Genomic DNA, 26,963 nt, shown 5'->3' with positions numbered 1-26,963 from the left:
GTCAGCCCCCCTCCGCCACAGGAAGCCTCACCCCCGGCAAACAATGAGCCAGTTCCTGTGTTTGAAAATAGCACACGTTCACTGTTCCCATGCACCTGATAGTGCAAGTTCATGGTTACTTAGACTTTCCAGAGTGCGATGGGGCTTTTGGCTTGTTTAGGGGGTGGCTTTTAAAAATTCTGATAGACTTCTAAGCATTCTGGAAAGATTATTGGAAACAGGTGAATATTTCTTGTATTTGGGGGTTCCTATCAGTTCCGAACCTTAAATCAGTTAAACTGTGACTCTGTGTGAGAAGTTAGCTGTCTGTGCTTAACGCTGGGACCTGAGCGCTGCACAAGGGGGATCCCCCCAAATCCCGTGCCTCTGGAAGTCCAAGTTGGGGGCGCCCCCTGGTGGAGCAGAGAGGTGGTACAGGCAACCTAGCATGGTCTACCATCAAATAAATGTATTTGTTAGACTCAGAGACCACGGTGGCCGTGGGGTCAGAAGGCCTCACCAATTTAGACTATTTTGTATAATGCGTGAGCCCTTTAAGGTCAATGCCATGATTTATTCTTAGTGTTGTCAACTGCTAGTGCCTACCTAGGAGCCGACATCATTCTAGCATTGGCTGGAGCGATGGCGTTGTGCAAGCAAAGCTTGAATATATGGGGCAGTGGCTTCAGGAGCCGGAAAGACCTGGCATAAAGCCTTGGCTCCTCCACTGGTTAGCTGGGTGACCTAGGGCAAGTACTTAACCTCTTCAAACTTTGCTTTCCTTACCTGCAAAACAGGGGCATGACCCTGCCTCACAAGACGGCTGTGAGAATGAGTGAGAGAAGACAGTGGGGCGTGAGCCTGGGCTCAGCCCATGTGTTCCGCAGAGAGCAGCTCCTGTCTGTCTTCCTAAGACATACCCAGTTACTCTGGTTGCTGGGAGTTGATGAGAGTAGCACTAGTAAGGAAATACTGGGTGGGCGTGGTGGCTCACGCCTGTAATCCCAGCACTTTGGGAGACTGAAGCAGGCAGATCATTTGAGGTCAGGAGTTCGAGACCAGCCTGGCCAACATGGCAAAATCCTGTTTCTACTAAAAATACAAAACTTAGCTGGGTGTGGTGGTGCATGCCTGTAGTCTCAGTTATTCAGGAGGCTAAGGTGGGAGAATCACTTGAACCTGGGAGGTGGAGATTGCAGTGAGCCGAGATCACGCCACTGCACTCCAGCCTAGGGGAGAGAGAGAGAGACTCTTTCTCAAGAAAAAGGAGAAACACCGGCATTTTAGTAGTAAACCATTGTGTCATTTTAATAGTCTTCAAGGCAGTGACTTTAATGGAAGAGGAAATGAAACATCGATCCCATTGTTTAACTTGGAGAACCTTAAAAATTATTCTCTGGCACAGAGCTTCAGTTTGGGAAGGCGAAAAGGGATGGTGGTGATGGTTGTGGAAAAGTGTGCTTGTACCTAATGCCACAGATCCACACACTTAAAAATGGTACATTCTTAGTATATATATATTTTTTCTATAATTTTAAAAACAGGTTTTCTCTTCCATTAATTCTGCAAAGGAACTGTCCAGATGGCCACAGGTTTACAAATAATGGAGTCTTATTTGAGGCTTGGTGTTGAGGTTTGGTTAGTTTCATTTAGAGCTTAGTTGGGACAGAGGCCTCCAAGCGTCCTTGTATGTGGAGTGCGTGTGTGTCAGCGCTGGGCTGCGGTCAGGGACACACCATCCCCTCCACTGCTCGCCTGTGGTTGCTTTGGGTCTTTAGGGCATTTTGACCTGTTGGGTGGTCTGTGTTCTTATCCTTGGTAGAGATTGAAGACTCAAAGGGAAATGAGCCACTCTTCAGTCTTTACGATCACCCAGGGGATCTGAACACACACATTTTTGTGTTTGCTGTGAAAGCCATCACCCTCCTGTACCCTCAGCCCCCAGGGTGAAGAATGGCCGGGGAGAGGAATTACTGTATTAGCAACCGTGTGGAAAGGCCCTAAGAGATGAGGATGTGGCACTGAGTTGGGTATATGATGGGTGGAAGGTCCTGGCTCCCTTCTTAAGAGGGCTTTTGCACCTTTTTTTTCTTTCCTGAAACAGCCGCATGACATAACTAAAATCATGCACCTGCTGTGGCAGGAGGGGGCCAGGAACTCCCATTCCTGACTTGAGACTCTTCCCTTCTCCGTTTGCATCAGAGCTCTTTAAAAGCTGAGTAGATAGTCTGCCTTTTACTATCTTTAGCTTATTTTTCATCTCACTTAGAATTTTAAAAGCAATTTGCATATACTATCACGCTTTTCTTCATATAATTGTGAAGTCACAGAATAATTCTCTGCATAGGGTCTCTTCCAGGCTGACAATGCCTGGCGCATCTTCCAGTGTAGCTTTCGACCACCCATGGCTGGCAGGAGTGGTCAGTTTCATGCCCCCGCCTGTGAGCAGCCGAGTTGTCCGCTAGCTCTGGGGGGCATGGAAAATGTCGCCTATGTGCCATCTCTGTTAGCCTCTAAAATCCTTGATAAGACAGTTAGGTTAACAGCCTGGAAGGCAGATAGTTCTCATACATGACCACGTGACACAGCCCTTGCATTGTCGCCTTCTTGAGCCCTGGGTTGCTGCCCTGACAGACCCCCAACTAAGTCTACAGAGGAACCCTCGGGCACTGGGCATGGAGGGTCAGGAGGGAGGGTCCCCAGCTGACCTGTGGGAGCTCCTCCCTAGTCCCTGAGACCCTGGACTCCCAGTCTGATGACCGTCTCAGAGCTTGGGGCAGAGAGAGGAAGCAGAGGCCCACAGAATGCTGGGCTCTGACCGGACTTTGTGCTTCAGCCTCCAGGAAGTCATTTGTGTTTGAGCTGAATGAGTGTGCGTCCAGCCGCATCCTGAAGCTGGAGAAGGAGAACCAGAGCCTCCAGAGCACCATCCAGGGGCTGCGGGACGCATCCCTTGTGCTGGAGGAGAGCGGCCTCAAGTGCGGCGAGCTGGAGAAGGAGAACCAACAGCTCAGCAAGAAGGTACCTCGGCCTCCTTAGGTCAGCGGGAGGCACTGAGCCCTCGGGCTCCCTCCTACCATCCCCAGTGCTTGGCTGGAGCACACAGGCAAGGAGGCGTCCAGGTAGAGCATGCAGGTGTCAGGGGACGGGCAGAAGCCAGGTGCAGTCACCACTATTATCATAGGAATAGGAGTGAGGACTGGGGAGAGCCAGAAGAGGGGGCGTGGCCCTGCCCCTGCTCCGCTGCCTTTGGAGGATGACCTGGACATGTGACTGTCATGTGCCTCATTGTCTTCGTCTGTGAAATGGGGTTGATGGGGTGCCTGCCTGTAAAAAGAAAACTTCTCTTCCACGCCACTGTTTCCAATACTTCACTACTTACACCAGGTGTGTGGGTTCAGTTCTGAAACTACCTGGCGTTAGCACAGACCCTGCAGCCTAAGGGCTCAGTCGCACCAGACTGCCTCCACTACAGGTGCCAGTCCAAGTCCGGATTGTCACCCGTGCCTCTGACAGGCTGGCTATAGATCAGAGGTTCCCGTGGTCCCCTTTGTGGGCTCTGCTCTTGCCTAGATGGCTTAGTATTCCTTGTTTATTACAAAGTATACAATGCACAGGCAGAGCGGATGCCCAGGGCGGTGGGTGGGGGAGTGTGTGACGCTACCCTGCCCTCTGCAGGTGCCGCTACAGTACCGCCACATGCTCACCAGTCTGGACACTTTTTGACCCAGTCCTTTGGGGTTTTTCTGGAGGTTTCATGATGGAGGCATGATTGATTACATCACTGGCCATTTGATGAGCTCAGCCTCCAGCCCCTGTCTCCTCCATGGAGGAAGGGGAGGCCTGAAAGTTTCAACTCTCTAATAACGTGGTTGGTTCCTTTGGCCACCAGCCCCCATCCTGAGGCTATCCAGGAGCCCCCAGCCCCCATTCATCTCAGCATACGAGAAAGACACCTGTCACTTTGGAGATTCCAGGGGTTTTTGAAACTTGTGCCAGGAAGTTTAGCAGCAGCCAAACGAGCATTTCTTCTCGTGTGACACTACCCGCTGGGTGTCGTGAGGATTAGAGGAGGTAGTGTGTGTGACGGATTCGGCACACAGTAAGTGCTTAGTGAAAAGAGAGCAGTGCACAGTTGTAAAGCATGCAGTAGAGACTCAGGGAGGGGAGGCGGTAAGGTACCGAATAGCAGAAATTGAGCAGTTGGCTTCAGTGATAATGATAACATCCTTGTGGCTGCAAAGCCTAGGTGTGTATGTGCGAGGCCACTGAGGGAACATCTTAGGGTCTTGCTGGTGGTGAAATAAGCAGGTCAGTGCTCCCTGCCTCCTCCGGGTTTATGGGATGGAGAGAGAGCTGAACTGTGTCATCTTTTAAGGACAGCTGTTAGGTCTTCCTGGCAGCACAGTAGACGCCAGACATCAGGGCGAACATGAGGGTTTGCAAGCCAGTCTCGCTCTGCAGTGAAGAGGATCCCTGTCAACGTGGCGGATTCCATCTCGGGCGCAGGAAGGGGCCACTGAGAGACTAGGGATTGCCGACAGGTCTTGGTCATTGCAGGTCGGAGGACCTCTCCTCCACCTGCCTCACACTGCGGGGGCACCGGTGTATTGTGGGCTCTGAACGCACCGGCTGTCAGACTCTGGCTGAGGGAGGAGCCCACAGTGCTCTTGCTGGCTGACTGCCATGCAGGACGGGCACGTCTGGGTGTCTCCCAACCCACCATGAGTCCTGGCAGTGTCGTTTACTGAGGCATCACTGTGGCAGGAGATCTGGGTCCTCTGGCTCTGCTGGTTCTTTTTTTTTTTTTTTTTTTTTTTTTGAGATAGAGTCTCGCTGTGATGCCCAGGTGGAGTGCAGTGATGTGATCTCGGCTCACTGCAGTCTCCACCTCCTAGGTTCAAGCGATTCTCCTGTCTCAGCCTCCAGAGTAGCTGGGACTACAGGTGTGCACTACCTTGCCCAACTAATTTTGTGTTTTTAGTAGAGATGGGGTTTCGCGGTGTTGGCCAGGCTGATCTCCTGACCTCAGGTGATCTACCCACCTCGGCCTCACAATGTGAGCCCCCGCGCCCGGCCGCTCTGCAGGTTCTTGATCTCTGAGGCTGGGAACAGTCCCCCCCATTCTGGGAACTGGTCCCTTGAGTTCCCTCATGGGACCTCTCCTGCCTGGCTCCTCACTCTTGTCCTTTTGAAGTTTTGTGTGCCTTGCAGCGTTTTAGCTGCCAGGTAGTTTTTCCCCTGTGTAGGACAACAGAAAACAGCCCCATCTCATGCCACGTCTCCTGGTGCAGGGTAGCATGGGGAAAGTGAGTCGGTTTTTTGAGACAGGGTCTTGCTCTGTCATCCAGGCTAGAGTGCGGTGGTGTGATGGTGGCTCACTGCAGCCTCGATCTCCAGAGCTCAAGTGATCCTCCCACCTCAGCCTCCCGAGTAGCTGGGACCACAGGCATGTACCACCATGCCCAGCTAATTTTTTTTTTGGAACTGGGGTCTCCCTATGTTGCTCAGGCTGGTCCCAGAACTCCTGGGCTCAAGCAGTCCTTCCACCTCAGCCTCCCAAAGTGCTGGGATCACGGGTGCGAGCCACCTCGCCTGGCTCAGCGTTTTGGTTTCTTAGATTCATGTGGGCCTAGCATGGGAAATGTTTTCATAAGGGGCTGTCCAACCTTGGCCGTGATAAAAAAGAATTGACCTTTAGGAAGATGAGAAACACTGCAGGTCCTCACGACTCTCCCCCGGAAAGCCTGCAGTGTCATCGCTATGGCCTAGTGACAGTCTGGGTCCCCTCCTGGCAGGTTGCCAGGGTGGTGCTCAGGCATCCCTGTCCCGTCTGCTGTGGCCCCTCCTCTGTACAAACAGGACCTGGCAGGGGCACCGCCCACCCATCACAACTTTTGATGCTGATCTCTCAGACCCTGCCCATTTCCTCCCTGGCCCGGCGCCAGCCTCTCCTGCTGTGGCCCTCGGGAGGCCCTGCCTTGGCACACACTCCCTGATTTCAGGGGCGCTGGAAGGGAGGGGCCGCTGTTCGCAGGCAGAGCCATCCTGTGTCCCTGGAGCCTCTCCTCCCTCTTGTCCTCGGCCTTCCCTGGGCCTGGCTGGAATTTGGCCCTACCTTGCAGGGTGGTTCTCCCTTCACCCTCTGTCCACATCTCACTGCCTAAACAGTGGGTCCCAATACCCAGCCCAGAGCCTGACATGTAAGCGGTGCTCTCCAGCGTTTGACAGGTGAACCCTTCAGCACCAGGAGGAGGTGGGCTGTGCTTCAGCCCTGGAGATCCCCAGCCAGCTCAGCTCTTCCTGAATTTCCCTCTTCAACCTCAGCCCTCCAGCTGGCATTTCCTAGTCAGTAAGCAAGCCCATTGGCCCTGCTGAGTCCCACAGGGGCCCCTAGTGCCAGCCTGGCTCTCCACTTACCCCGAGTGTAGCCCAGGCTGCACGCTTGCATTGGTGTGGGACGTCTGTGGACACCACATTTCCCTGAAGGTAAAGCCTCTTTCCCTGTAACTCAAAGCACCTCCGTGGGTCCTAGAGAAGCCCCTCCCTCCTCTGTGTCTATAGGTTTTGTACTGAAGTCATAACAGTTCATTCTCTGGGTCAAGAAAGAAAATGAATTCTTATTTTTAGAGGAAGAGGGGCAACTCTTTGAGGGTCTGTCATGAGATGCAGGAGCAGCTCATGTAAAGACATCTGCAGCATGGGAGCTGAGGGGCAGGGTCCTGCACCACACGAGACCATCGTCCAAGCCAGGGACTGCAGAGAGGACAGGAAACCCTCTGGGGGCCAGAAGGCCTGCAGTCAGCCCATGTCTCAGCATAGCAAGTATCTGTCAGGGGCATGGGCGTTCAGGGATGAACTGGAGTGCAGGGCAAAGAATTACAGAATGAAAAAGATGAGGGGTCCAGCAAGGGCAGGTAGGACCCAGGAAATCACATCTTTAGACCAGAAGTAGCAGCAATCAGAAATGCAAGGGTTGGCCGGGCGCGGTGGCTCACGCCTGTAATCCTAGCACTTTGGGAGGCCGAGGTGGGTGGATCACCTGAGGTCAGGAGTTCGAGACCAGCCTGGCCAACATGGTGAAACCCTGTCTCTACTAAAAATACAAAAATTAGCGGGGCGTGGTGGTGAGTGCCTGTAATCCCAGCTACTCAGAAGGCTGACGCAGAAAAATTGCTTGAACCTGGGAGGCAAAGGTTTCAATGAGCCAAGATTGTGCCATTGTTCTCCAGCCTGGGCAACAAGAACAAAACTCCATCTCAAAAAAAAAAAAAAAAAGCAAGGGTTAAGTCAGAATCTGCATTTCAGCAAGTCATCCGGGCACTGGTGTGCACCGGGAAGCGTGAGGAGCTCTGTTTAGGTAGTTCATGTTTAGGAGGGCTGGGCACAGGTGGGTTCTGGCATAAGGCTTGATGTCAGGTTATTGGGTGGCTGTCCAGGCAGACAACACGTGGCCTGGCCTGTGCTGGAGATGGTGGACGTAGAAAAGGTGGGAAGGACAGGGCTTGGAGAAGATTTACATGGAGAGAAAAGCAGAAGAGATACAACAGAGGGCCGCTTGAGCAGCCAGGTGACATTCCCAGCCAAGGCAGGGAGTCTCCGGGAGGACAGGGAGATGGATGCATGTGAAGCCCTCGAGGGTACCTAGCAGTGGTGGCCCCAGGCAGTGGAGCACATGGCAGCAAGGATGGGGCAGAGGAGGCTAGGGGGATGGTGATGGGTTGATGCCGGTGACCTTTCTGTCTTAAGAGTGACAGCTGTGGTGCGGGGAGGTTGCTACAGAATGATGCCAGAAGGTCTTCCCTTGAGAAAAGACCCATTAGTGCATTCTGTGGGGCTGAGAGGTTTTTGTTTTGTTTTGTTTTAAATAATGGTTTACTTCGTAGGACTGACATCTGCACTGGGCTGGGTCTTTTGGTTCTGCAGATTGAAAAGTTACAAACCCAGCTGGAGAGGGAAAAGCAGAGCAACCAAGATCTGGAGACCCTCAGTGAGGAGCTGATCAGAGAGAAGGAGCAGCTGCAGAGTGACATGGAGACCCTAAAGGCTGACAAAGCCAGGCAGGTGGGTGCCTCCACCACTAACGCCTCTCCTAGAAACCCTGCCTGCAAGACGGAGAGCCAGGATTACAGCCATTCCTGGTACTGTATCGTGGATGCGTGGGTTACCTGTTACCTAGCTTAGCTGCAGCTTAAACCAGCACTTCTCCACTTCCCAGATGGCAGTGGGAAAAGGTGGGATGAAGTTTGCCTCCTAAGGGACATTTGGCAATGTCTCAAGACATTTTTGATTGTTGTGACCCGGGTGAAGAGAGAGGGCAGTGCTCCTGGGATGGAGTGGGTCCTCCACCCAGAGGCCAAGGATGCTGCTCCACGTTCCTGAGTGTGCAGGGCGAGGAATGCTCCATCTGCAAATGCACTTAATGCCCCAGCCGATAACCCCGGCAGACCTGCATGGTTTCATTTGCCTCACAGTACAAGCAGCCCCGGGTCAGGCAGTCCAGGGCTGATGTAGTGGCTCAGGGATGCCATCAGGAACCAGGCGTCTCGCCTACGCCTCCGCCAGCCTCAGCAGTGGCTGCTGCACATCCCTAAGGTGCAAGCAGGAGAAAGGTGGAGGGCTCAGAGGCGCAGGGAAGCCCTCTCAGATGCTCCGTAGACGTCACGTTGGCCGGAACTGACTCGTGACTACCTCTGCCTGCAAATTATGACGTGGTACCAAGTATTTTAGTTTTTTGGTTTTGTTTTGTTTAATAGATATGGGGTCTCGCTATGTTGCCCAGGCTGGTCTTGAAATCCTGGGCTCAAGTGATTCTTCCGCCTTAGCTTGCCAAAGTGTTGAGATTACAGGCATGAGCCACCACGCCCGACCCCCAGTATTTTACCTTCTTGGCATCTGTAATAGAGGAATAAAAAGCCCGGAGAAGAGGGTTGGAATGGCGCATGGTAAGCAGACGGACAGGGCCCTGCCCAGATATAGCTCACAGCCAGGAAGGCAAACTTCCAGGTGACAGGCGAGATGATCTCAGGAGGGTGCTACGAGGGAATAGGGTGCTGAGGGAGAGAATACTGGGGTGCAGGCCCCCCTTAGAATCATCATGCCAGGCTGCTTTGGGGAGCTGACCCCGAGGATGAGAAGGAGCCAGTGAGGCTGATGGCCAGAGAAAAGTACTCCAGGCAGAGGGATCCGCATGTGCAGTATTCACAGCCAGCCGGACTGGGTGGAGAGTGGCATTAGCAGAGGCTGCAGAGGTGGGCAGGGCCTGGCCACCAGAGACCAAGAGAAACCACTGAAACTTAATTGAGGGAGAGAGATGTAATTTACGTTTTAAAATCATCCTGACTACATTTTAAAATACATCCAAGTGTATTCTGAGCCATCTAAGTCATGGTGTCTGTGCCCACTCACCTATGTCTGTCGGGCCTCGGGGACACGCAGACAGCATCTGAGCGCAGGAAGGACGGCTGTTCAAGGCTTTCTCTCTCCTGTCCCCCGGTGTGAGCCCACGTCACTGAAATAGGTTCCTGCAGCAGCCTGGATTGTGCCCGTTGTGTTTCCCATAGATCAAGGACCTTGAGCAGGAAAAGGACCACCTCAATCGAGCCGTGTGGACGCTGCGGGAGAGGTCGCAGGTCAGCAGCGAGGCACGCATGAAGGACGTGGAGAAGGAGAACAAGGCCCTCCACCAGACGGTGACGGAGACCAGTGGCAAGCTCAGCCAGTTGGAGTTCGAGAAGCGGCAGCTGCACAGGGACCTGGAGCAGGCCAGGGAGAAGGGGGAGCGGGCAGAGAAGCTGGAGAGGGAGCTGCAGCGACTACAGGAGGAGAACAAGCAGCTGGCCAGGAAGCTGACCTCCCTGGAGACGGCCACCGAGAAGGTTGAGGCCCTGGAACATGAGAGCCGGGGCCTGCAGCTGGAGAACCGGACACTGAGGAAGTCTCTGGACACCTTGCAGAACGTGTCCCTGCAGCTTGAGGGCCTGGAGCGTGACAACAAGCAGCTGGACGCGGAGAACCTGGAGCTGCGACGGATGGTGGAGACGCTGCGCTTCACCAGCACCAAGCTGGCACAGATGGAGCGGGAGAACCAGCAGCTGGAGTGCGAGAAGGAGGAGCTGAGGAAGAACGTGGAGCTGCTCAAGGCGCTGGGCAAGAAGTCAGAGCGCCTGGAGCTCAGCTACCAGAGCGTGAGCGCCGAGAACCTCCGGCTGCAGCAGAGCCTGGAAAGCAGCGGGCGCAAGACGCAGGCCCTGGAGAGTGAGCTGGGCGAGCTGGAGGCCGAGCGCCAGACGCTGCGGCGGGACCTGGAGGCCCTCCGGCTGGCCAATGTGCAGCTGGAGGGGGGCCGAGAAGGACAGGAAGGCTCTGGAGCAGGAGGTGGCCCAGCTCGAGAAGGACAAGAAAACTACTGGAGAAGGAGACCAAGCGGCTGTGGCAGCAGGTGGAGCTCAAGGATGCGGTCTTGGACGACAGCACTGCTAAGCTGTCCGCCGCTGAGAAGGAAAGCCGTGCGCTGGACAAGGAGCTGGCCCGCTGCCGGGATGCGGCCGGCAAGCTGAAGGAACTGGAGAAGGACAACCGGGACCTCACCAAGCAAGTCACCGTGCATGCGAGGACACTGACGACCCTGAGGGAGGTGAGTGGGCACAGGTGACCCTGCGAGGGGGTGGGCAGGTGGTGGTGGGTTCTCCGATTCTAAACAGCAATACCAAAAGTCCAAGAACCCAGTAAATACCATGTATTGCAATCTTGCGACCCAGAGATAACCACTCCTCATAGTTTGGGTGGTTTTATCTCATCATTTTCCCTGCACGTGTGTATACAGACGTGTGTGATGTCATACTTACATACAGGTGAGCTGTCACGGTTTTTATTTATTATGTTGTGGTTTTGTTATTTAGATTTCAAAGCCACGATTTCTCAATGGCTGCAAGATACTTATTTATTTATTTTGAGATACAGTCTCACTCTGTCACCCAGGCTGGAGTGTTGTAATGCCATCTCAGATCACTGCAACCTCCACCTCCCAGATTCAAGCTATTCTCGTGCCTCTGCTTCCCGAGTAGGTGGGATTATAGGTGTCCACCACCACACCCAGCTAATTTTTTGTATTTTTGGTAGGGACGGGGTTTCTTCATGTTGGCCAGATTGGTCTCGAACTCCTGACCTCAGGTGATCCGCCCACCTCAGCCTCTCAAAATGCTGGGACAGGCGTGAGCCACCGCAACTCACCCATATTTATTTTTGAGACAGAGTCTTGCTTTGTTGCCCAGGCTGGAGTACAGCAGTGCAATCTCAACTCACTGCAGGCTCCACCCTCTGGGTTCAAGTGATTGTTATGCCTCAGCCTCCTGAGTAGCTGGGATTACAGACATGCAGCACCACACATGACTAATTTTTGTATTTTTAGTAGAGACAGAGTTTCGCCATCTTGACCAGGCTGGTCTTGAACTCCTGACCTCAGATCATCTGCCTGCCTCAGCCTCCCAAAGTGCTGGGATTACACTGCACCTGGCCAAGATATTTAATCCTATAGGTTTACTGTAATTAGTTGTTGGACATTTAGGTTGTCTTAGTGTTTTCTACTATTTTATTTTTATTTATTATTTTAAAAATTTTCCTAGGATCCTTTCCTGAAGTATTTAATTCATTTTTAAAAATTTATTACCTTTTTTCCTAGAATCCTATTTTCCACTATTTTAAACAACGCTAGACATCCTGGTACACGTAGACTTTCAGGAATCAAACTTTTTTTTTTTTTTTTATTTGAGATGGAGTTTCATTTGCTCTTGTTGCCTAGGCTGGAGTGCAATGGCACAATCTCGGCTCAACACAACCTCCTCCTCCTGGGTTCAAGTGATTCTCCTGCCTCAGCCTCCTGAGTAGCTGGGATTATAGGCATGTGCCACCATGACCAGCTAATTTTGTATTTTTTGTAGAGAGAGGGTTTCTCCATGTTGGTCAGACTGGTCTCAAACTCCCGACCTCAAGTGATCCACCTGCCTTGGTCTCCCAAAGTGCTGGGATTACAGGCACGAGCCACTGCGCCTGGCTGAGTCAAACTATTTTTTAGGGTATATTCTTAGAAATGGAATCACAGGGTCAAAGAGTGTGAACGTGTTAGTCTCTTGAGGGTTATAAAATTCTCCAGAATTTCATGTTCTCCTTCCCCTGGCATGTGTTGTGTGGGCCACCTGGGCATTTGTTTAGTATGGGGAGATGGCTGCTCTGGGAAATGGCTTCAGCAGCTGAGTGGCCCAGTGCCATTTAGTCCCACTCATGTAGGGTCTAGTGTGGGGTCCTGCCCACATGGGAGAAGCCAGGCACTGGAATCATCGCACTTAAGGCCAAGTTCAGGTGCCTGGCTTCTGCCATCTTGAGATCTTGAGGCTCAGGCAACCCCAGTGGAGTTCTCTTCCGGCTTCTCGGCATGTGGTGGGTAGAGGTGAGAGCGAGGAAAGTCACGAAGCGTGGGCGGGGCTCAGCAACACAGCCACACCCAACCACAGGGTGCCACAAGCCACGCGAGAGCAGGAAATCAGTTTGGTGAACATTGAGCAGTTTCCACATTCGAGAAAGATGACTGACGATCCATGCTGGCAGTTCCGTGTGCTGTGGGGGAGAGATCCAAAATAGGGACGCAGGCAGAGCCCGGCTCGTTAGTGTAGGTTAATCTGGGCTACGATAGCCAACCCAGCATCTCCGCAGCTCATCACAGCAAGCCTTACCTCTTGCTCACCAGAGTCCAGGGGAGCCTCCAGGGAGTCTGTCTTCTGCTTGACCAGCAGTGCAGGCTGTTTAGATCTCACGGCTCCACTGTCTCAACACCAGACTTGGGCAGTTGCCACGGCAGGCGAAAGGGCAGCTGAATGTCACACACAGGCTCTTCTGTGCTCCAGCCAGGAAGTGACCCACGTCACTCCCACCTTTGCCAGAGCTGGTGACCTGGCTTCAGCTGATGCAGGGTGGCTGGGAAATTTGGGGGAGCAGGTGGTAAGCATCACGGTCTCTGTCGCACTGCCCTTCAGGTCTGAAGATTTGGTAGGAGGGTTAAGCATGCATGTGAAAGACTGTGACACCAGGCAGAAAACGGTCACTACCTAGAGAGCTACGGAGAGGTGCTGACGTCAACTGAGGTGGAGGAAGTGAATCACTGACGGGCATTCAACACCCACGTTTTGAAAAGTAGACCGAGGCTGGGTGCAGTGGCTCATGCCTGTAATCCCAGCACTTTGGAAGACCAAGGGAGAAAGACTGTTTGAGGCCAGGAGTTAAAGACCAACATGGAAATATAGCAAGACCCCATCTCTACAAAATATGTAGAAATTAGCCAGATCTGCTGGTGCGTATCTGTAGTTCCAGCTACTGAGGAGGCTGAGGTGGGAGGATCACTGAAGCCGGGAGTTCAAGGCTGCAGTGAGCTAGATGACACCAGTGCACTTCAATCTGGGCAATGGAGCAAGATACTATCTCTAAAAAATAAAAGTAAACCAGATCCGGGGTTTGAAATACAATCTTTCCCTTCTTTACAAATTTTCTGTTTCAAAATGCCTACAAGGGACATTGAATTACTTGTTGCTCCCTTGAAAAGGCAGTCATGTTGTCAGAAATCAAACCTACTTCTTAAAGGTCAACATAAGTGGCATTTCAAATACATGACTTAGAGAAGTGGCATATTAGACCCATCCTTGACACACTGCCACCTGGTCTGGTTGTTTTCAGCAGCAGGAGGGCTGGACACGTGCATGCATTCGCTTTCCTTGGGAAGAGCGTCCCTGGGGTTCAGAGTCCCCTCGTTCCATATGGAGGCAGCCATGGCCTGGGTGGACAGCGGCCCACACCCAGTAGGGCTGGTGCCTGGCCTCCCTGCTGTGTTTTGCTGAGCTCCCGTCCCCTGCTGTCCCCATCATACAGGACCTGGTGCTGGAGAAGCTGAAGAGCCAGCAGCTGAGCAGTGAGCTGGACAAGCTGAGCCAGGAACTGGAGAAGGTCGGCCTCAACAGGGAGCTGCTGCTGCAGGAGGATGACAGCGGCAGTGACACGTGAGGCCTCCTCTCTCCCCGCCTCTCTCTCCCTCTCCCTCTCCCTCTCCCTCTCCCTCCCCCTCCCTCTCCCTCTCTCCCTCTCTCTCCCTCCCTCTGTCTCTCTCTCCCTCCCCCCTCCCTCTCTCCCTCTGTCTCCCTCCCTCCCTCCCTCTCTCTCTTTCCCTCTCTCCCTCTCTCTCTCCCCTTCTCTCCCTCCCTCCCGTTCTCTCCCTCCCTCTCCCTCTCTCTCTCTTCCTCTCTCTCTCCCTCCCTCTCCCTCCCTCCCTCTCCCTCTCTCTCTCTCCCTCTCTCTCTCTCTCCCTCTCCCTCTCTCTCTCTCCCTCTCTCCCTCTCCCTCCCTCCCTCTCTCCCTCTCTCTCCCCCTCCCTCCCTCTTTCCCCCTCTCTCCCTCCCTCTTTCCCCCTCTCTTCCTCCCTCTCTCTCCCTCCCTCTCTCTCTCCCTCCCTCTCTCCCTCTCCCTCCCTCTCTCCCTCCCCCTCTCCCTCCCTCTCTCCCTCCCCCTCTCCCTCCCTCTCTCCCTCCCCCTCTCCCTCTCCCTCCCTCTCCCTCCCTCTCTCCCTCCCTCCCTCCCTCCTCTCCCTCTCTCCCTCCCTGTCTCTCTCCCTGTCTCTCCCTCCCTCTCTTTCCCTCCCTCTCTCCCTCCCTCTCTCCCTCCCTCTCTCCCTCCCTCTCTCTCCCTCTCTCTCCCTCTCCTCTCCCCTTCTCCCCCTCCCTCCCTCCCTCCCTCCCTCTCTCTCTCTCTCTCTCTCTCTCTCTCTCTCTCTCTCTCTCACTCTCTCACTCTCGTGGGAGCACTTCCTCCACCCTTCAGTCTGCAGGCTGCTTACCCTCACTTGAGGCCTCCATTAACTCTCTACTGCCAGGGCTTTCTTGAGCCCAAAGTTCCTTGGTCTTTTCTGTTCCAGCTCTTGTTCCTTGAGGTTCTTGGGCAGGTGTAGAAGGAAATTTTGTCTGATGAAAAGGCTTCTTAAATTTTTTTTTGAGACAAGATCTGGCTCTATCGCCCAGGCTGGAGTGCAGTGTTATGATCTTGGCTCACCTCTGTGTCCATCTCCCAGGTTCAAGCAATCCTCCAGCCCTAGCTGGAGACTGCTACTCAGCTGGGGCCATAGGCGTGCACCACCATGCCTGGCTAATCTTTGTGTGTTTTTGTAGAGAGGGGGCTTTGCGATATTGGCCAAGCTGGTCTCAAACTCCTGAGCTCAAAGATCTGCCCACCTCACCCTCCCAAAATGCTGGGATTACAGGTGTGAGCCACTGCTCCCAGCCCCACTTCTTAATTTTTTAAAAAAATTCAACTATTACAGTTTTTCCCTGCAATGTTTTCTTAAATTATCTTGGAGGGTTTTTTTTGTTTTGTTTTGTTTTTTTAAGACAGACTCCCAGCTCAGTGTAACCTCCGCCTCCTGGGTTCAAGTGATTCTCATGCCTCAGCCTCCTGAGTAGCTGAGATTACAGACATACACCACCATGCCCGGCTAATTTTTGTGTTTTTTTTAGTAGAGATGGGGTTTCACCATGTTGGCCAGACTGGTCTCGAACTCCTGACCTCAAGTGATTCCTCCCACCTCAGCTTCCATAAAAGTGCTAGGATTACAGGTGTGAGCCACCACGCTCAGCCTGATCTTGTGTTTTAAGGAAATCCAACATCTTGGACGTTCCCCGGACTTGTAACTGAGAAGATCGCATGCCTTATAGTAGGAGTCCTCTTTGGTGGAAAGGCCTTGGACTTACCACTTAACCTAGCACTGCGACCTTGGGCAAGTTGCTTAACCTTTCTGAGACTCAGTTTCCCCTCCTGTAAAATGGCAATAATAATGCCTCCCTAAGACAGTGACTGTGAAACTGTAGCAGGGGTGTCACCTTTGAAGGTATCACAGGTGTTTCCACCCAGGGAACCCCCGAAGGGCTCTGGGAAGATGAGTTTTGGCTCCCCGGTTCTTCTAGGCCAAAAGCTGCAGCTCCATAACCAGCCTAATGGAAGGAGTGATGTGCTGGCAGCAAGGACACTGGGAACCTGGGGGGAGAGGTAGATAAGTGATACCATTATATCTTTGTATTTTCCAGAAAATACAAGATTTTGGAGGGCAGAAATGAGTCAGCATTAAAAACAACACTAGCCATGAAAGAAGAAAAGATTGTGCTCCTGGAAGCACAGATGGAAGAGAAGGCGAGCCTCAGTCGCCAGTTAGAGAGCGAGCTGCAGATGGTGAGCGTGGTGGGTGCACTGTGGGGCCCAGCTGCCCGTTCTCGGCCTCACCCTTTCCAGTCCCCAACGTATAGCAGAGGGGTGGCCTGGATACCCGTTTCCTCGGGCAGGATGTGGATGTGCCGCAGGGTGACGTAGGGAGCCACCCTCAGAATCACACGCACTAGGGCCAAACAGAACCAGAGTAAGAGCCACAGGTCTTCGGGGAGGCGGGCAGGTGACCTAGAGCAGCACCCAGTCCACCAGGCAAGATGTGGGAACACCCCTGAGAGCCCTCCGTGAAACTGCACATCGGGCACTGAGCAGGCGGCCCTGCAGCATCTCGTGGGCACTCTCAAATGAGACAAATGGTGCACAGGGGCTCGTGAGGACGTGCACATGTCTCCTTCTGGGTGCACGCGTGCCACATGTATTCGGCCACATGTATGAACACACTTTCCACTCGCATATAGATGTGTGTTTTCCACACAGTCTCCACATACATCTGCACATGTTCTCCATACACACACGTGCTCTTTACATATGTACATGCATGCTCTCTATATACATTATACATGTGCCCACCACATGTGCACACTCCACATACAAACATGCTCACACACAGGTGTACACACTTGACACATGTGTTCTCAGTGTGCACATTCCCACAGGTGATCAGGTGAGCTCACACTCCCCCCTTGCACACGTGTTCTTCCAGCCTCAGTTTTGAACACGTGCCATGCTTCTTGGCTGCAGGATTGAACAGGAATCTGGATGAAGCTGCTCCAGCACCGGCAGGGGCTTTCAGACCTTATCCCCGTTCACCTCCCGTATCCTCTGCCTCACCTCTGTTTTAGGAAGTTGACAACTGAGGCTCAGGAAAGCAGGAAGCCACGTGGCTAAAGCAGGGACTGAGGCAGGAAGGGGTCGCAGGCCCCCACCTTCCTGTCCTCTCTGGAAGGGAAAATGTAGGGCAGAGGGTCGGTGCCTTCCCCTCAAAAGCCAAAGGAGTGTGTCTGGCTTACCTGCACCAGGGTGGCCGAGTGGGGGAGGGAGTGGAGGGTGTGGTGCGGGCTGCCTTCAGCCACTCACTGGGGGCTCCAGGCCAGGCTGCCTCTGCCTAAAGCCTCCTTGCTCATTGTCACGCCCGTAGCTGAAGAAGGAGTGTGAGATCCTCAGGCAGAACCAGGGAGAGGGGCAGCACTTGCAGAACTCTTTCAAACACCCTGCGGGGAAGACAGCCACCAGTCACCAGGGGAAGGAGGCCTGGGGGCCCAGCCACAAGGAAGCCACCATGGAGCTGCTCCGAGTGAAGGACCGGGCCATCGAGCTGGAGCGGAATGTGAGTGGGCTGCCCCGGACATGGTCCGCTGGGGAGAGAGACAGAGACTGGCCTGTCAGGAGTCCCACTGATGATGTGTCACTGCTGTAAAGAACACAGGAGATTTAGCCAGATTGAGTTGGACACGTCTTGAGTTGCAGGTCCCGTGGGCTCCTCTTCAAGGTCCCTTCAGTGTTTCTCACATCAGGGCACACATGGTCTTCATGGCAATTCAGCCTCTTCCTGTAGTTGTGTCTTTCAGTGCTCAGTACTAGGGGTTGGCAAGCTCCAGCCCCCACCCACTTTTATAAATAAAGTTTTATTAGAACACAGTCATGTCCTTTGTTTACAGGTATTCTGGGGCGGCTTCCCCTATAGTGACAGTGATTGTTTAGGTTGAGATAGAAACCCCATGGCTGGCAAACCCAAAAGTACTTCCTATCTGGCCCTTTCTAGAAAAAGTTTGCTAACGTATGTCCATACCTCTGACTGATTCTCAATAATGACTTTATGAAGTCCAGAGTGGTGATTGTCATTATTTGATAGATGATAAAACTAAAACAGAATTTAAGAGATTTGACCCAAAGTCCCATGCTAATAAGGGATAGTAAAAGACTATGGGTCCTGGCCCTTAGCCCACTTGGTGGCAGACTTTAACGTGGTCTTTATTGATATCACGTAATGTGATGCACCTTATTCTACTTGCTGTCACCCCTGAGTAGGGCAGGGCTGTAGCCTAAAGCTTTGACTCCCTGTCCTGCGAGATACTCAGGGTTGGAGTCAATGGGAAATGGAACTAACTCACAGAAACACACTCTTAGGGTGTCGAACAGAAAACAACGGAACACATTAAAGAGACAAGGGAAGCGGCTTTAACTCCAGCGTGCACTCACCTCCCACTTAAATGCTGAGGCAGTGTCCCTATGATGTGTAGCCTTAAAAAATCCTGCTTATTATCTTTTTCAAAGAGAAAATAGACTGCCCTCACCTAGTGGATCCTCACTTTGGCTCCCAAAACGTCAGCTTTTGAGGCTTCATTACAACTCAAGTACCTGTGGCAGGTGAGCATTTACCCAGTTGGAGTGTGATTGGCTCATGCTTCCCCATCTTCTAGAACGCAGCTCTGCAAGCTGAGAAGCAGCTGCTCAAGGAACAGCTGCAGCACCTGGAGACCCAGAACGTGGCCTTCAGCAGCCAGATCCTGACGCTGCAGAAACAGAGCGCCTTTCTGCAGGAGCACAACACCACGCTGCAGACCCAGACGGCCAAGCTGCAGGTGAGCGGGTCTCCTAGCGCCTGTGGTCACAAGCCCGGCAACCAACTGGGGGCATTAGGACTCCTCAAAAGAAGCAGGAGATCAGAGCACAAAGCAGCTTGGGGTTGTGTTAATAGACCCGCTGTAAACAGTGATCGGTGAAGGAGGTGATGGTTTTTAAGCCATTTTCAGTGATTGAGAAAATGGCTGCATGGGTGAAGAGTTTCATTTCTCTCCTTTTACTTGCCTTTTTATCCGTGTTTTCCAGTCTTTTCCTTGAGGTGTTATCAGGACTGACTTGGAAAAGAGGTTTCAGGAGTAAGTTACTTGGCTAAACAAAGTTAACCAGGTTTCTTTACTGTAGAACCTGGCACAGCTCTTTCTTTTTAAGCTAATGTAAATTTTTCATCTCTAAGAGGGAAGTGTAGGGTATAAAGTGGGTCCCAGACTGTTGAGCGCATCAAGCAGAACTAGGGTGTGTGCCACTTCAGACTCTTGTTTCCATTTATCCCTTGCAGACTGTGGGAAAATGAATTATCATTTATTGCAGCTTTTTTTTTTTTTGCGACAGTCTCACTCCGTCACTCAGGCTGGAGTGCAGTGGCTTGATCTCTTGGTTCACTGTAGCCTCTGCCTCCTGGGTTCAAGCGATGCTTGTGCCTTGGCTAATTTTTGTATTTTTAGTAGAGACGGGATTTCACTAAGTTAGCCAGGCTAGTCTTGAACTCCTGACCTCAAATGATCGACACACCTTGCCCCCCAGAGTGCTGGGATTACAGGTGTGAGTTACCACGCCTGGCCTTTTATTGCAGTTTCTGAGAAAAGTTTGAAAATATGTAACTTACGGAGCAGGGACAATCAACAGGAAGCTGTTTGGCAAAGAAATGGGAATTTGTTTTGCTAACAAGAAAAGAGTATGTTGACTTACTATTTTGGATTTTTCTTATAGTCTTCATCTGGTTTTAATATGAGAGTAATTCTGGCCTCATAAAATGATTTGGGAAGTATTCCTTCCTCTTCAGTTTTCTGATGATTTTGGATGCTGTTGGAGAGTTATACAAATATCAATTATGTTAAGTAGGTTGATAGTAGTGTTCAGATAGTCTATATCCCTATTTACAGATTTCTGTCTACTTGTTCTAGAAAATAGGTTTTGTTTTCATTATAAGAGGCAGGGCTTCACTCTGTGGCCCAGGCTGGAGTGCAGTGCTACAATCATAGCTCACTCACTATAACCTCCAACTCCTCAGTCCTCCTGCCTCAGCCTCCCAAGTAGCTGGGACTGTAGGCATACAACACCCTGCCCAGCTATGTTAAAAAGACTTTTTTTTTTTTTGGTAGAGATGGGGTCTCACTATGTTGCCCACGCCGGTCTTGAATTCTTTGGCTCATGTGATCCTCCTGCTTCTGCCTCTGAAAGTCCTGGGATTACAGGCGTGAGCCACCACACCCAGCCAAAAAGAGGTTTTTAAAAAATAGTCAAAGAGGGCAGCACACCAGGGAATTATCCAGGGAAAGGACATCATCTGCCCCCCCGCAGCTCACATTCGTGGCCAGTGGCTCAGAACCGAAGCACCCTCTGAGGGCCGGTCTATGCGGGTTAGCCCCCTTCCCACAGCAGTTCCTTAAGTTCTGGAAGAGCTATCCTGAGTACCTTCTGGGCCTTCTGCCCTGAGGGTCCCAGTTATTTTCGCGTCTGCTGGAGCGCTTGACCTGCTCCCCAGCCCTCCTTGCTGACTGTGGGGCCTGCGCCGTGCTTCTCCCTCTGGGCAGGTAGAGAACTCCACACTGAGCTCCCAGAGCGCCGCGCTCACCGCTCAGTACGCGCTGCTGCAGAACCACCACACGGCCAAGGAGACAGAGAACGAGAGCCTGCAGAGGCAGCAGGAGCAGCTGACAGCGGCCTATGAGGCCCTGCTGCAGGACCACGAGCACCTGGGCACGCTGCACGAGCGGCAGTCGGCCGAGTACGAGGCCCTCATCCGCCAGCACAGCTGCTTGAAGACGCTGCATCGGAACCTGGAGCTGGAGCACAAGGAGCTCGGGGAGAGGTGGGGCTTGGGGAAGGAATAGGACCTGGGGAGGGGTGGATTCTGGAGGAAAGGTGGGGCCTGGGGTAGATGGGTGGGATCTGGGGGCGAGGCAGGGCCTGGGGAAGATGGGTGGGGCCTGGAGATGGGTGGGGCCTGGATGAGGTGGGTGGGGCCTGGGGAGATGGGTGGAGCCTGAAGGAGAGGTGGGGCCGGGGGTGAGGGTTGGAGCCTGGAGGAGAGGCGGGGCCTGGGGAGGGGGGTGGAACCTGGGGGAGAGGCGTGACCTGGGGAGATGGGTGGAGCCTGGAGGAGGAGAGGCGGGGCCTGGGGGAAATTAGGGGGAGAAGGTGGGACGTGTGGGGAGGTGAAGGACGATGAAGGTCGGGCTCCTAGGTAGGCCTGCAGCGGGTCCTAGGGCCAGGCCCGCGGAGTCTGCCAGGCTGGGACTTCCCCTGCCCTCCCTGCAGGAAATCTCTTGACTGGCTGCTTCCCATTGTTGGGGCACCTGAGCTTTCCCAAAGGGAAGGAAATAAAACGTCACCTTCAGCAATTTGGAATTTGTGCAGCTGGAGACAGTGGCAAGTGGGGTTCCTGTGTGGAGAAGGGGGTGCTTCTATTACTTCCAACTCCGGAAAGCCCAGAAAGGGCCTTTGGGGCCCTGATCCTGTAAGGGTTCTCTTCTTTTCTCCCTTTTCTCCCCAAAACAGAAATAAGGAGGGAATTCTCCATGGCTCCGTTTGTAGGGATGTGCCTTCTCTGGCCTCCTAGCTCTTCTCTTTCATACCAAGGTCTCAGTTGCTTTCTTTCATTTTTAGCCTTTAATTATGGAAACTTCCAAATATGTAGAAAGTAAGCAGAATCATATAGTGAAACTCGTGTACGCACCATGCAGCCTCAACAGTCATCTATGTCCTGCTGTTCTCATTTCGTGTGCACCTCTCACTCTCCACCCCCATACCCCATTTTTTACAGGTGAAATTTACATAAATTGAAATGCACACATCTTAACTTTGCATCCTTGACAGTTCATGGTCTTGGGTTTTGTATTCATTAGGTCAACCAACCTGGGCTGATCCTGTCTCCTGCTAATCAATGATGGTACCAGGCACCTGCGCAGGGCATGGCAGGATCCAGGGAGAGCTAGGATAGGTAGGATGCTGCTCTCCAGAGTCTGAGGGCCAGGTGTGATGTGCATCTGAATCTGATGCATGAGAGAGACACGGGCCAAAGAGAGGCTCTCAGATATTTAGAGTACAACAGAGGGAGCAAGGTCCACTTCCTTTGCCTGGGAAATGGCCCTGCTGATGGTATTTCCTTTGAAGCAGCCTCAACAACACGGCTAAGTGAGCGCTGGTTCTTCAAGGTGAAGCAGGGAGGACATTTTCTTGGTCAGGAGCCACAAGTGTCATTGAGTCACAAAAGCCTTGTGTGGGCACTGATGATGCTTGTGGGTTCATGGGTGGTGATGACATTCATTTATTCACTTACCAAGTGCTTTCTTTTTGCCTGTATCTGGAGTTCTTCACTCCTTTTATCCATCCAGATCTCCATCCTTCAGAGGCTGTTGAGGCATCTGCTCCTATAAGACTATTCCTTCTGGCCAAAAGTAACATCTTCTGCCTCTTGGCACTTTGATCTCTCCCTCCTCTTTCCCCACCCATCTTGTCATTTGTGTGACATTTATTGTGTATGTGGTGTCTAGACGTGGTAGGAATTGCACCTGGTTGACAAACTAATAAAGCATTTGTGTAAGTCTGATACTAGCATGATGCCCAGTACTCACCAGGCACTTATGTACCTTATTCTTAGTGTTATGTTATGTTGTATTAAATAATGCCTTTTTGTGTGTGTGTGAGATGGAGTCTTGATCTGTCACCTAGACTGGAGTGCAGTGGAGCGATCTTGGCTCACAGCAGCCTCCACTCCTGGGTTCAAACAGTCCTCCTACCTTAACCCGCCAAGTAGCTAGGACTACAGGCATGCACAACCACACCAGGCTAATTTTTGTAGTTTTAATAGTGGTTTCACTCTGTTAGCCAGGCTGGTCTTGAACTCCTGACCTCAAGTGATCTTCCCGCCTCCATTTCCCAAAGTGCTGGGATTACAGGCATGAGCCACCACACCTGGACCTTTTTGTATTCTTAATGTCCATTCAGAGGGCAAAGGTTTTGGCAGGTGGAGTTTGGACTGTTGCTTCCCTGCAGGTCCTTGCACAGTACAGCATGTGGGAGTTACTCAGTGCTTTTTGCTGGCTGGACAGATGACTGGAGGCCCCTTTGGTGTGTCTGCAGCAGGGTAACAGGTTTAGGAGTGTAGGTACATGGCACACAAGGATGATGGTTCTCTATTCTTCTCATTTGACACTGAAATTGGAGATGCTCACTCATTCATTGCTCTAACAAGTATTCACTACGTGTCATTCCTCACACAGGGCTTCAGTGGTGAGCAAGACTTAGTTTCTGCCCTACGGTTGGGTCATTTGCTAATGGTTAGAGATGTGCTTGATTAATGTGCAGTGGAGTCCTGCAGAGAAAGGACTGCAGGCTAGTCCCTGTCACATTGTCCTTGGGTGTGAGACACTCAGGAAGGGGTCTGTAGAGAAGAATTTGCCTGGATAGGGAAGATGGGGAGACTATGCCTGAGACTCCTCAACACTTCCAGTCTGCTAGGAGATCCTGGGTCACCCGTGCACACACGAGGTTGAAGCAGGCTGGGAGGAGGAGGGCCCAGGGCCTGTTGGGCTGCATGGTTGTGCTCTGCTGCCCTCCAGAGACGCCTGTGCAGTGGGCAAAGATAGAGCCTGGAGGAGATTAGAGCCTGGAGGGTGGGGACAAGGTGTGGGGAAGACGAGGGCTGTGGTTGAGGGGCTCGAGGAGAGCTGCTCTCTGTATGTGACAGTGAGTCCCTGGCGGCTCCTGGGTGAGCCTCTGTCCCCTGGGGAAGGCCAGACTAAGAACAAGTGGATGCGGGCTCCTGACGGGAGAGGGAGAGGCTTCTCCAGCCCTTGGAGGGTGGGATTAGCTGTGACACGCAGTGGAATTCCACTGTTGGTTTTGTGGTTTCTCTTAGATCTGTTTGTGCTTAGTGAACCACCTAGTAGCTTATTTATAATTCCCTAAAAGAGAAGGGCATGGAGCTCAGAAAATGTAGTCATTGCGTTGTCGGCTGGCTAAAGGAAGAGGGGCGGCTTTATCAGGGCATGGAGGGACTGTGGAGACAGAATGAGTTGAGGAAGAGGATTCTGGGATCTGTGGTTCAGCGCTGGCCTGGACTTGGCTCCCAGCGGCTGCACTCCCCTCCTGCTTTCTGCCCCACACCCCTTACTTATGCAGAGAGAATCTCCAGAGGAATCCCGTTTTCTCACAGGAGTCATGCAGATTTTTTGGGGTGTGAGTTACCGGTAGGAAAAGGCGGCCCGGGCCAGGCTCCCAGCAGGTATTTTCCTCTGACAGGCACGGGGACATGCTGACGCTTAAGGCGGAGCTGGAGGAGCGGGAGAAAGTCTTGACCACGGAGCGGGAGGCGCTGCAGCAGGAGCAGAGGACAAATGCCCTCGCCGTGGGCGAGAACCAGAGGCTGCGGGGCGAGCTGGACAGGTGAGTGCCGGCACCCGGCCCTGCACACAGCGGCATTTGGCACCCTGATTCTCTTCAGACCCGCCTTGCGTCGCAACCGCTGAGAAAAGTCCCCTGGCAATCATGGGTTTTTATCCCTTGTCATGTCAACAGCTGGGTGGGTAATAAGCTAAAGGAACTCGAGCTGGTTGCTGGGATGCGAGGACTCAGGTGACACCCGGGGATGTCGCGTCATCTGAGTTCGGTGGTTCTCCCCTCCCACCCTTGTGAGGATTGCATCAGGCACAGGTGAATTCATCCTCCAGCATAAGCCTGGCTCGTGCTCATAAAGGAGAGACTGCTGATACCTCGTGATGCACAGAGCCCCTGTCAATCCACCTGCTTGCTAAAGTTTTATTTGCAGCCTCAAGACCAGTCTCTGGGGGGCTTTCGTGGACACACAGAGTGGTGCTAGGCGAGGGTCGCCGGGTGCGCACATTCTCGGCCAAGGGCATATGGTGACATGCTGCCTTCTAGTTTCAGCTCCTACTGCAAACGTCCCTTTCAGAATCTCTCAAGTGCCACAGTTTTCGTATTTTGTGCTTTTGGGCAGTGACTTTGCTGTTTAAAATGACTCACAATTGTAGTACTGAAGTGCTGTTTCATGTCGCTAAGCAGAGAGTGGCTGTGATGTGCTTTACAGAGAAAAAAAGCCTTAGATGAGCTTTGTTCTGGCGTGAGTTATCGTGCTGTTGGCTGTGAGTATGTTGTGTAAGGTGTCTTCAAACAGAAACCCGCATAAAACAAGATTATATATTGATCAAGTAACAAAAATGTGACCAGAGGCTCCCGGGAACCTAATTCTGTTTTTTCCCGAGGCTGGATGCTTCGCTGTTCACTAGTTCAGGGTTTACAGCAGCCTTATAGAAAGTAACTGCCACACATAATGAGAATCGACTGTACTATTTATCTTTTTGGCTTTTTTTTTTTTTTTTTTAACAGATGAGGAAACAGGTTGAGAGAGATTAAATAACTTGTTCAAAGCCAGTGTTTCTAGTGAATAGCAGAGTCAGGATGGAATCCAGGTCTCATCTCACTGTAAAGGCTTGACCATACGAAATTCTTCTTCCTCCCACATACTTACCGGGGGTTACAAACTCAGCTACCTCGGCTCCCCAGGCAAATAAAACACATGGGTAAAACAGTGCCAGACTTAGACTACAGGCCATAGAATGGCGAATGCACATTGTCTAAAAGGGCAGCAGAGAATCGGCCCCAGCAAAGGTCGCCAGCTGGAGGCAGGCCTGGGACTGCCTGGTCAACCTTTTGTTTTATATATTTTAAGAGAACCTGAAAGTTTGGGTGTTGATGTCAACTTCCACATTTTTTAACGTTGGCAACTAATTGTTTTTTTTTTGGAGACGGGATCTTGCTTAGCCACCGAGGCTTAGAGTGGCATGATCGTGGCTCACTGCAGCCTCAACCTCCTGGGCCTGAATGATCCTCCCAGCTCAGCCTCCCAAGTAGCCGGGACCACAGGTGTGCATCACTATGCCCAGCTTTTTGCAGAGATGGGGGTTTCGCTATGTTGTCTAGGCTGGTGCTGGGATTACAGGCATGAGCCACCACACCTGGCCAATTAATTTGTTGTTAAAAAGTAAAATTGTACAGGCCAAAAAAGTCAGGTGTATGTTCAAATCAAGTTCACAAGACCCTGGTAATGTGAGCTTTCTGATATAAATCTCCAGAGAACTCAGTGGGGTAATAGTTGTTTTGATGATGGCAGTTTTAGTACATTTACATAATACACACCATCTCATACTTTATCTCAGGAGTTGAAATTAGAAAGGGGCTTGGAATTGGCAAGAAGAGCTGAGCAGAGACAAAGAATTTTAGAGCAAGAATGTTCTAGTGCAGTGGCTTAAGCATTTTTTTCAACAGCAGAATCCTTTTTTCAAGTGTATGCAGATGCCAAAGCTGTAGCACAGTAAAGATCGCAGCAGTGACGCTGTGTTCAAACACGTGTCTGAGCCTGCCTGCTCTGTCTCCCTGGAGGCTCAGTATGGTGGCATCAGGGGTACCCTCATGGAACCCCAAAGAACAGTTTGCTAATGGACAGTTTTGTTAAACCTCCTCATTTTACAATTTTACACATGGAAAAAAAAGGCTCAGAGAGGTTGTGATTTTGTCTAAGGTGGCACAGCCTGCCACTGTGAGAGCTGGGACAGAGCCCAGGTCTCTGGCCATTACCTGTTTGGCAGGCTCTTCAGCCCCTTTGCCCTGTGGCTCTTCACCCTTTAGGGTCAATTTCCTGCACCACCAGCTGAAGGGGGAGTACGAGGAGCTGCACGCCCACACCAAGGAGCTGAAAACCTCCCTGAACAATGCGCAGCTGGAGCTTAACCGCTGGCAGGCCCGCTTCGACGAGCTGAAGGGGCAGCACCAGGCCATGGACATCTCGCTGACCAAGCTGGACAACCACTGCGAGGTGAGGCCCGTGCCGGGGGGGCATCAGCAGATGGGGACAGGGTCCCCCAAGGGGACAGCCCAGGGCTTAGCCAGGCTGTGACGGGTCCTCATGGGCATTT

General features: G+C 52.2%; 1 protein-coding gene across 1 annotated transcript in view; it reads left to right on the top strand.

Moving 5' to 3' along the window:
• CCDC88C (coiled-coil domain containing 88C) overlaps positions 1-26,963 on the top strand; it is a 149,739-nt gene that overhangs the window by 95,637 nt on the left and 27,139 nt on the right. Inside the window, 12 exon segments of the mRNA XM_064375156.1 lie at positions 2,816-3,000; positions 7,906-8,043; positions 9,543-10,319; positions 10,321-10,380; positions 10,382-10,615; positions 13,894-14,021; positions 16,092-16,233; positions 17,366-17,554; positions 18,648-18,809; positions 20,562-20,839; positions 24,274-24,417; positions 26,677-26,863. Of these exon segments, the coding sequence (XP_064231226.1) occupies positions 2,816-3,000; positions 7,906-8,043; positions 9,543-10,319; positions 10,321-10,380; positions 10,382-10,615; positions 13,894-14,021; positions 16,092-16,233; positions 17,366-17,554; positions 18,648-18,809; positions 20,562-20,839; positions 24,274-24,417; positions 26,677-26,863 (2,624 nt within the window).

Source organism: Aotus nancymaae, unplaced genomic scaffold, assembly GCF_030222135.1.
Source record: "Aotus nancymaae isolate 86718 unplaced genomic scaffold, 86718_ANA_hifiasm-v0.15.2.pri h1tg000011l, whole genome shotgun sequence".
In the NCBI taxonomy this organism is placed as follows: Eukaryota; Metazoa; Chordata; class Mammalia; order Primates; family Aotidae; genus Aotus; species Aotus nancymaae.
This window is presented reverse-complemented; position numbering and strand designations above follow the sequence as displayed.